This window comes from Ammodytes marinus (genome assembly GCF_949987685.1).
Source record: "Ammodytes marinus genome assembly, chromosome: 11".
Lineage (NCBI taxonomy): Eukaryota > Metazoa > Chordata > Actinopteri > Uranoscopiformes > Ammodytidae > Ammodytes > Ammodytes marinus.
In genome coordinates this window covers 15,653,423-15,663,422 of record NC_137215.1, presented here as the reverse complement: position 1 = coordinate 15,663,422, position 10,000 = coordinate 15,653,423, and the positions used below count along the sequence as shown (strand labels likewise).

The following is a 10,000-nucleotide window of genomic DNA, read 5'->3' as shown; positions in this document are numbered from 1 at the left end:
GCAGTATAAGCTATAGTACAGCAAAAAGAAAAAGTGTGACATTTGGACTGGTCGTTTCCAGTATGGAAGCCCTACACGGATGTATAATGAAACATTTGATCTCATCTGTAGTGCTTCCGTAATAAAGCACAAAACAAATGCAGAAATAGGCTTACCCTTATACATGACTTTTCAAGTCATCCCAACAGATGTTAGTTAACAAAACATAGGCTATTAGATTATATTTTAAAATTAATAATCCCATTGCAATGGTAAACCAAAGTCTTCTTTTGTCAAGATAACAAATGAATTATCCCGTTATGGATTTAAATGAATCAAATGGATACAAACTCCTAATGAATCATAATGTAGCTCTCTATCTGCTGGATGTGTTAACAGGCTATACATTCACCAGATCAACTGTAAAGATGATAGGCCTACTATGTCAGTGTTGTGTTTTCAGCTTGTTGCTGCTTTTCATTTATGTATTATTTGTATTATTGGACATATGGCCCACATATAACTATTCATAACAATTCCATGCTATCAGTGACATGGACAGGCAGAAACTTCTTTGTAGTCCAACACAATCATGACAGACAGTCTCTCAGCTTGAAAGCCCTCCTCCTCATTTCTCCCCTGTGACGAACAGCACACTGCTTCTCTGTGAAACCCCACATCATCATCACGCACGCACACACACAACATCACAGTGACAGCAAACTTTGTTTACAGACACGGAGGCAGTGTTTTTTTTTACTGGTGTGGTTGACAACAGTAATTACCTCCTTTCATAAGCCTGAGTGCTGCATCTTAAGAAATGAATACACGGGAGATCATGGACTACAACACTGAGAATATAAAATGATAACAACTCATTTTTAGATCAAACATGTTTTAATTCAGTAAAACCAAGAAAACAATTCAACCGATGGAAAAATCCAAGAAGATAATGCATGCTCAGTTGAATCACTAAAGCAGGGGTGTGGTGCGTTCAACAAGGCCTTTTCTTGTTGGAGAACCTCAGCCACTTTGCAGACTTTAGAAAATGTGTTTAACAAAGCATTAAGACCTATAGTAGTGACATAATAGGGAGGTACTTTAATGTTGGCACACAGAGTTAGCAGAGTCTAAAATATTGCCATTGTAGGCTACCTTTATGAGGTCATTGTTCAATCTCAATCAACAGCAGTTTCCTGCAAAAAAAAGGATGTTGAAAACAGATTCAAGTCATAGTTTTACAAGTGCCGAAAGAAAAAATAAAGAAAACCATGGACCATGTTTTGTGGAAGATCTATGTACAAAGAGTGACAAGCTGCATACATTTTGAAACATTTTAGAAAAAAAACGTTGACTTAACACTTCGGAACAATTCAGCTGTTTTATAAATAGTTTGTGTTATTTACCCTTAATTATTATGAAAATAACAATAAATTAATAATCAGAATGATAACTTTGTTACACCAACATTTACATCAAAATCAAAATCAATTATTCATGCAGTGAAGCAGACCTTGAGGCTCTTCCCCATCTAACAGATCATTTTTGCTCACAGACCCAATGGTATGTTGCCGCTACTCTCATCGGTCTAAAAAAAAAGTAGATTTAGTAATCATTTTGTTCTCATCCTAAAACCCCTTCTGTGCAAATCCTCCTCCTCCCTTAAACATTACTGAATTAATTTATCCATAAATGTCTTAGGCTAAAAGTCATGCTACGATAAATACTTTCTTATAACTTAAAATAAATGACCATTGAGATAGATTTTTCTCCCAAATCTCATGAATAAATAATGAAATAAACAAGTGCATAATCAAATATTGAGGACTGAATAAATTATCTAGTGGTAGTTTATAGCAGACATCTTGTAAAATACAAAGTTCAGACAGTCATTTACTGAGCCTGTTCCTTCTATCCTCTGTCTCTATCCTTCATCATTAATTATCATTCAAGTGGACATCATCCCTGTCAACGTCTTTTAAGTTCCTAAATGAACAATCACCATAAGGTGCAACAAACTAACCAAAAACGGTCAAATTCGATGCCTTTTGAAATATAACATGATATTAGATGCATTTATATAACAAAAAAACATGACTGTAAAAATCAAGGATCCAAAATCCTGAAAAGTATACAATTTGTATATTAGGGGAGAGTGAGGTGAGATGTGCCACTTTTTACTCAAAGTGACTTTAAAGTGAGGCATTGACAGTAAAGTCTCCAGCTCAAATATGTACATATATTTCAGGGTGTTGTGCATCCCAGGCAACAATAACTTTGGATCTGAAATAAACTGTTTAAGAAATATAGCTTTCGAAAAAAAAGTTGTCTTGTGGCACAACTTGCCCCCGGTGTGGTGTAAGTTGTGCCACAAGAGAGAATACCATGGGGTAAATTGTGCCATTGATATATATCTCATAAACTGTAATGCAAGACAAATCCATTAGACAATCACTTATTTAAGGTTTATTTAAAGTAAATAAAGTAAATATTTTACAAAGATTGAAGGACAATCTTCTTAAACAAGGCCTAGCAGATCTAATGGTTTTAACTGCAAAGCTCACAATGGCAAAGTCACCATCGTCATCTTTCTGGCAATCTGAACTCTCATCAGTGGTGTCGTTAAGTGGAATGGAGATGTCACTCTCTTCAGAGCTACTGTAGACAATCACTTTCTTTTGGTGACCAGCGTATACAGCCATGCCAATGGCACAACTCTCAGAAATGTACTTTGCACTAGCTGCTCCGCCCTTGTAGAACCAACTGCCACCTGGCATAGCGATTCCCCCTCCATTTCTGCCTTTAAATCAAGGCTCAAAACCCATCTGTACACCCTGGTTTTTCCTCCCCATTAACTATCTTACCTCTGCACTACTATCTTTTTTATATGTGGATGTTTGGGCTTTATGTCTTTAATTTTTGTTATTGATATTTTACCTTCATTTTTTACCTACTGAATGCACTATGTTCAGCACTTTGGACAGTGCAAACTGTTATAAATGTGCTTTTATAAATACATTTTACTTACTTACTAACTTCTAACTCACCCCAGGCCCTCTGGCACAAATCACCCCAACCCCAGAATTTTGGATAATAAGCATGATGCAGCAGTTTAGGGCTGACATCGTGCTATCTAGACACAAAGTGTAGCATACTAAAGCACTAAAACATGTGTACAATGTTTTCAAATGTGTCTATAATTGACACAATAATCAAAAAACCTTGATCATGGAAATTTTACTTTGAAAGGCAAAAAACAGTTTTTTGAGCTTAAATGTTATGTCTTATAACTTATTCCATGTTGCTCCCTTCTTTACAGGATGAGTCAAATGGATGGGTCTTCTTAAATATGTGGTCACATTTCCAATTTCTTCTATGGTTTTCCAGAAACAAGGGGTGGCACAACTTCCCCACCGGCACAACTCAGGCCACTCTCCCCTATTTGTAAATCATTTTTATTTTATTTTATCAATTAGAACAATCAAGTTGTGGTGGATGGATCTGGATTGGAACAGTTAAAAGAGGAACATAGGTTTACTCTCTCACTATTACCATCACTGAAGTGCCCTTAAGCAAAGCCATTGATCGCAGGCTCCTCCAGCAAAGCTGCTCAGAGGCCAACCAATGGGAGGGTGGGCGTACTGGGAACGTGTTCAAATATGGCATTGTGAAAAAGAGAGCATTGTTGTGCTCATAAATAATTGTATGATTTTAGTTTTATAGATACAGTTGAGGAGCCAGAGGTGATACTGTTATGGTTTGATAGATAGATAGATAGATAGATAGATAGATAGATAGATAGATAGATAGATAGATAGATAGATAGATAGATAGATAGATAGATAGATAGATAGATAGATAGATAGATAGATAGATAGATAGATAGATAGATAGATAGATGGATTGATGGATAGATGGATAGATAGATAGATAGATAGATAGATAGATAGATAGATAGATAGATAGATAGATAGAAAGAAATATCCTATAGATAGACTGATAGAGATAAATAGATAGAAAATAAGACTAAATGAGTTCTGATCAAACGCTGAAGAACAGCAAAGTGCATGCTTGAATTTGAAAATGAAAACAATCATTAAAGCATTCTCCCATTTAAAATAAAAAAACTAACAGTCCTTATAATTGTTATTCCCTCGCTCCTCAACACGTTTTTTTCTTCCCCCTTCCCTTCAGTCCTCCTCCGACAGAGTTTCGTGTGGCGTCGACGGTCGGGACTTGCTGTTACCTCTGACCTCCGGCTTCCTGTCCTGCAGGAAGTCTTGAATCTCTCCGGGCAGAGACTGGAACTTCTCCTGGAAATCTGCCTCCACGGCCCCTTGCAGCTGGAGAAAGACAGAGGGGGCATAGTCATTCACATACGGGATTGCTTTTATACATCTATTGCCTGCTGATGGTTCCTCCAGCAGATGGAGCAATTAGCTATACTGCTGCAAGACACAAACAGAGATCATGTTAACCTAGTGAATCGGTGACATATATCAAAGATGACAGTCAAAAACAGCACAGAAGTTTGCCTCGCTTGTTTCCCACTGTTGAGACAGATGGGTTCGTACATGTAAGAAATGCAACCAGCTGTTGAGCAGCTTCAAAATGGCCGCCAGAGGGCACGTTACATCACTCTTAACGTCCTGCGTTGACGTCAGTACCGATCCTAAAAATGTGTGGGTGTGGAGCAACTGACAGCAGCAGCAGCAGCAGCAGCAGCTTGGAACTCCATGTACAAGACATTTCTTGCTGTGAAGTGGATTCAGGCATTCAGTGTTGCAAAGCGGTAGGCGGTGCGTTTAACCAAGGAATAAAGGAACTTGTTAATAGACAGAAAAGAGGCAGTAAATTGATTTACATTTGTATGTTTTACCTTTGGTTTCTGGTCTTGTATCTCCTGCAGGAGCGCATTGTGCTGCTCCACCAGCTGATCGTGGCGCTTTGCCTGAGTCTCCTCCAGCTGCAGACAGTTAAAGAGACTTATGAAGCGTTTTTATGATTGAAGAGAGACTAGACAGAGAGATAAATATAACATTTTCATCATGGTCTCTGCAGTATTCAGTCTTTAGAAATAAAACAAATAAAACCCATCACTGCTTTAACCCAGATTCTCTGTCCGCCCCCAGCTCTCACCCGCTTTATGTTCTGGACCACTTCGTTGACATAGGACTTATTGATCTCTGTCTTCTCCCTGGGAACACACAGTCAGACGGGGGTTGAGTTTGAGTCACGTGGTTTACTTTTGTAGTAAGACTAGCTGGATGGATGAGTGAGTGAGTGCATGAAGTAGATGAAGGAGCTACAGCAGGTTTCTATGCTGGATTGATAATGGTGTGTGTGTTTAAAGAAGACCTACTCTTCGGCCAGATGTTTCTCTTTGGTCTTTGCTTGGTTGATCTTCTCCGTTCTCCTTCGATCCATCTGCTTCTTCAACTCTTTCTTCTCCCTACGGTGGAAGTATTTAGATATTAATGTTTTGGATTTGTTTCTTGAAGCTTTACTTTTTTAGACATATTGGGTGTCATGGCATCTCACTTTTTACTTGCATGTACTGTGCAAGCATGGCAAAATAAAATGCTCTCAACAATGTTATTCTTTGTGTTGTTCCTCACAGACTTTTAACCCCTTGATGTACAGTATGTTTCAGTTATTGAAGTCTCAGAGCTGTCTCTTACTTGTCACAGATGTCTTTGAGTTTCTTCATCTGGGCGTTGTGACTCTCCTCCGCCAGGCTGCTCAGTCGCTCTGTCAGCTGGGAGGAAAAACACACTGTATTACCTTATTGTACTATCTCTAATCTAAGCTTTTGATTCAACTCCTATTTTTCTTTAAAGGTACTATGAAGAACTTTTAAATATTTCTGAAACAGTCTTATTTTTCATCTGATGATCATACATTACATGTAACCGCAAACGAGACCATCAGTGCAAGAAAAATGCTATTTTTATATTGTTTTTCTTATTGCCTTTGTCATGGGTAGGCTCACCCAGGAACAACAGCTGGGGTAGTAAAAACACTTCCACTTTTGTCCAAAGGGGGTGCAAGAATTAGAAAACTGAAAACTGAAAGTTCTTCGAAGCACCTTTGATGTAATTATAATGTTATGTTCTGTTTAGGGCTGTCAAATTAACGCGTTAATTTCGATGAATTAATCACAGAAAAATTAACGCGATTAAAAAAATTAACGCAGATTAATCGCACTTCTATAGTGCCCTTTGACCCGGTGCAAGAGGGGTGAGACGATAGCGCAGCTGCATCTGTAGTTTGACACGGCCCGCACGGGATTAAAGAGTAAAAAAAGAAGCATAGAGAGGGCTCTATGGACATTTTATGGGAAGCTTCGGGCAAATAAGCATGAAGGTAGGAAGTTATCTTATGTTATTCTCCGCAGTGTCTGTGCATTGAGTTAGTGGGTGCCTAATTAACAATGTAGGTTCAAAACAGTATCTCTCAATCTTCCTCCGTGTGTCTCACTGTTGTTTGCTAGCTGCCTCGTTAGCTGGCAGTGCAGCGCGACTCCATTTAGCCTGCTTGTTTTTTGTGGTTTTAAGTAGAAAATTCGGCGAAGTTCCTAATTTTATTTCATCTAGAAACCTGGCTGAGGGGAGGAGACAGAAGTTACGAGAGAGAGAGAGGGAGAGAGAGAGAGAGAGAGAGAGAGAGAGAAACTGTAGGCTATACAGCTGTTTATAAACAGGCATAAAAGTGGCATAGAAGTATGCGATTAATTTAGATTAATTAATCACAGAGCCTGTAATTAATTAGATACATTTTTTTAATCGCTTGACAGCCCTAGTTCTGTTTTATCCATCATTCAATAACACCTGATTGTGTTATGTCAAAGAGAGGGTGCTTTGAACGAGTTCACCCAAATATAGAAAACATACAGTTCTAGAGACATCGACTCTACTGTTAGATTATTTTACGTCAGGCTTTACCATTTTGATATGTTCTCTCTGCAGATATTTCTGACTGTAGTACTGCTCCTGCCTCAGAGCCAGAAGCTGCTGCTGCTGCTCGTCTCTCAGCTGCTGCAGGCGCTCGTCTTTCTCACTGTCTGAACACGAACCCCTGACCAACGCACGCACGCACACAAACAAACACACAGATGTGACTTTTACAAAAGAAAATGGAGAAAGTCTTCCCTATTGATATTTTGCAATAATTAAAGGAGTAGTTCAACATTTTGAATTTTTGGCTTGTTGCCTCACTCTTCGGCTCATGAAAAGGCAACAGAAGCCGTTTGTGTATCTGTGCGTTCAATTTTGATCAAGAAATGGGCAAAGGTCGCTCATTTAGGTTAGCTTAGCTCAAACACTGGTGGTCAAGGGGAGCAGGTCAAAAGATACACTTTTTTATATTTTTACACTTTATGTTATTTTAGAATCAAATACCTACTGAAAAAAAAGGAAAGTGCCTGTGACGGTCACTATGTATTTTATTCTAAAATGACATAACGTGTAAAAATATAGAGCTCAACATAACGTGGTAAATAAACAAGTCCCAACAACCACACAGGAACGTTTAGTGATGAAATACAGTTTATCTTTTGACCTGCTCCCCTCGACTACCAGTGTTTGAGCTGAGTTAACCTGGATGAACGAGCTTTGCCCATTTCTATATCAAAAATGCACGCACAGTTACATGAACGATTTCTGTCACATTTTTCTTTAGCCGGAGAGTGAGGCAAAGAGCCAAAAATCCAAAATGTTGAACTATTCCTTTAAGAATATATCACTTTATGTGTGCAATGCCATGATATGTCACGTTGAGTTCAGTTTTAACAAGATGAGAAAAAAGGAATATTAATAACTTGTGTGTGCACGTACCTGCTCTTGCTGCACTGTCTGGTCATCTTCTTGTACTTGTTGTTGACCTCTCGGAGGAGCTCAGAGGTTTTCTTGTTGTGCCTCCTCACCAACTCCTTCAGCTCCTTAAACTGACGTCTCTGCTCCTTCTGGTAAACCTTTGCCTGCTGCAGAGTCTCCAGGCTGCACGCTGGGACGTCTGTTTGCAACAATAACCACACAGCACATTTAATAAATCAATAGACCTGTATTTGAATTTATTAAACAAATATATAATATTTTTTCTTCTGTTACTCTGGCTAAAGCTTGGAGACTGATGGGTTCCATGATGCTAAAATGGTCTGTTCATTAAGACCTTTCCAACTTGTCCTGTTGCAAAAACAATATGGTGCTTGTATTGTTTAAGAAAAATGGATTGTAACTCAGTTTTGGTATTGATTATGGTTTTATGCTTCTTGTTTGATCCCTTCAACACATTTATCCCTTCTACACACCCTTCTTCATTTTATTTAATTAAGTGTAATTGATTGGTTGCACAGCATTTGAAAAAAATTATCAGAGAGCACTCTGTGTACTGACCTATCAAAATACTTAAAACCAGATCTTCATTCTTTGCAGCCGGTTTTTTGTCTGCATCTAAAAGTTCAGAGGAGACATGATCCACATTAATAACAAACAATTAAATCACCAGCACTTTGGCATTCAAGCTACTTGTATACGAATAATTTTAGAATATTTAAGACGTGGATTAAACATTTAAAAGAGTGTGTTTTTATCCTTATGTGCATGCTACCTGTTGTAGCTGCTTGTTGATGGGTCGCGGAGGCTTTAGGTGCGGAGGCTTTAGGCGTGGTGGCAATGGGAGTGTGTCCCGCGGGAACAGAGGCGGGGCTGAGTCCGTTTTCCACTGGAGTTGGTTTCAGGTCGTTCTTACGCTCTGCACAACTGTCGGCCTCATCCTGAACAACAACACCAGCAGTCAGAGCAATCAATCCACATTAAATGAAATTCCATTCAATTCAGTTCAGTTCAATTAAAAAAACTTTATTGTCTATCACACTGTGACAGAAAATTGCCTTCAGCTAGTGACTCAAACAACATGAAAATAACACAGGCCTCAGTTCGATAAAATAGTAAAAGCATGTGTGTTTCGCTGTCCTTTGTCCTTGTTTAAAAGGCCTATTGCGATGGGAATAAAATAGTTCTTGTAAGTTCTCTTTTTAGCCAAAGGCACTCTGAAGCGGCTGCCTGAAGGAAGTAACTGAAACGAGTGGTGAATGGGAGTCCACTGTGATGCACACTGCTTTCCTTCCTACTGCACCATTATAAAGTTCTGAGATTTTGTTCTGAGTGGTGCCAGTGGTTTAAGCTGCTTGGCGTATGATTCTGGTGAGTTTTGCCTTTCATGCTACAGTTAGGAAGTTCAGAGATTTGGTTCTCAACACAAACAAAGAAAAAAAACACCAGAAAAAACATCTGACCTCCATCTGCGTGTCCTCCTCTACGTCGTCCAGTGTCAGAGCCGCCAGCTGTTTGGACCTTTGCTCCAGGAGGTTGACGTATCGAATAGGGTTGGACAAAGCCTCTATCACATCTAGAGGAAACGTAGAGAAACATATGAAAACACAGAGTTGCCAGTTCTCTGAGACATAGAAGGTTGCACGGAAGTGGTTATATCGAAGACAAGAATAATGTTCCAGACAATGTAGCAGTACTACAGCAGAAGATGTATTGTGTTAAATATTTAAACTCTCTTTTGATGCTGTGACATTAAACTGAATAATGCTAAAGCATGTGTATTGTGTCATGTTTGAATATCCAGTGTAGGTGGGGGAACAGGCGGCTCAAATCAAAAACATGTTATCTATTGAGAGCATGTATGTGCTCAGGTAACCTGAGTATTCTGTTTCTACTTTAGCTGTGGAAGGTGAGCATGCTTAATACACTGTATGTTATGGCAATCTGCCCATTTGAACATTTGTGGGAATGTTAGGCTTTGTCAGAACAAGTCACAAGAAAATTGTAGAAAAGGGTAATTTATTTCTGCGAACTCGTCAAAGACCAAAGTGTTGATGAAGGTGTAAAGTAGGACATGAAATTTGTACCAGCAAAAGTGTCCGGTACGTAATCTTTGACCACAATGTAGACGAACACGGCCGGTAGAATGAGATTTTGGTTTTTCTCGGTTCCTCAAGCCGATGTAACGG

At 38.9% G+C, this 10,000-nt stretch overlaps 1 protein-coding gene across 1 annotated transcript in view; it reads right to left on the bottom strand.

Moving 5' to 3' along the window:
- Positions 1-4,169: 4,169 nt before the first annotated feature.
- The window catches only part of plcb1 (phospholipase C beta 1), a gene marked incomplete at both ends in the record, with an annotated part of 20,893 nt that continues 15,062 nt past the window's right edge, over positions 4,170-10,000 (bottom strand). Inside the window, 12 exon segments of the mRNA XM_080036880.1 lie at positions 4,170-4,322; positions 4,859-4,945; positions 5,119-5,176; positions 5,342-5,431; positions 5,661-5,737; positions 6,924-7,056; positions 7,815-7,992; positions 8,373-8,429; positions 8,587-8,752; positions 9,275-9,387; positions 9,899-9,977; positions 9,979-9,999. Coding sequence (XP_079893006.1) covers positions 4,170-4,322; positions 4,859-4,945; positions 5,119-5,176; positions 5,342-5,431; positions 5,661-5,737; positions 6,924-7,056; positions 7,815-7,992; positions 8,373-8,429; positions 8,587-8,752; positions 9,275-9,387; positions 9,899-9,977; positions 9,979-9,999 — 1,212 coding nt within the window.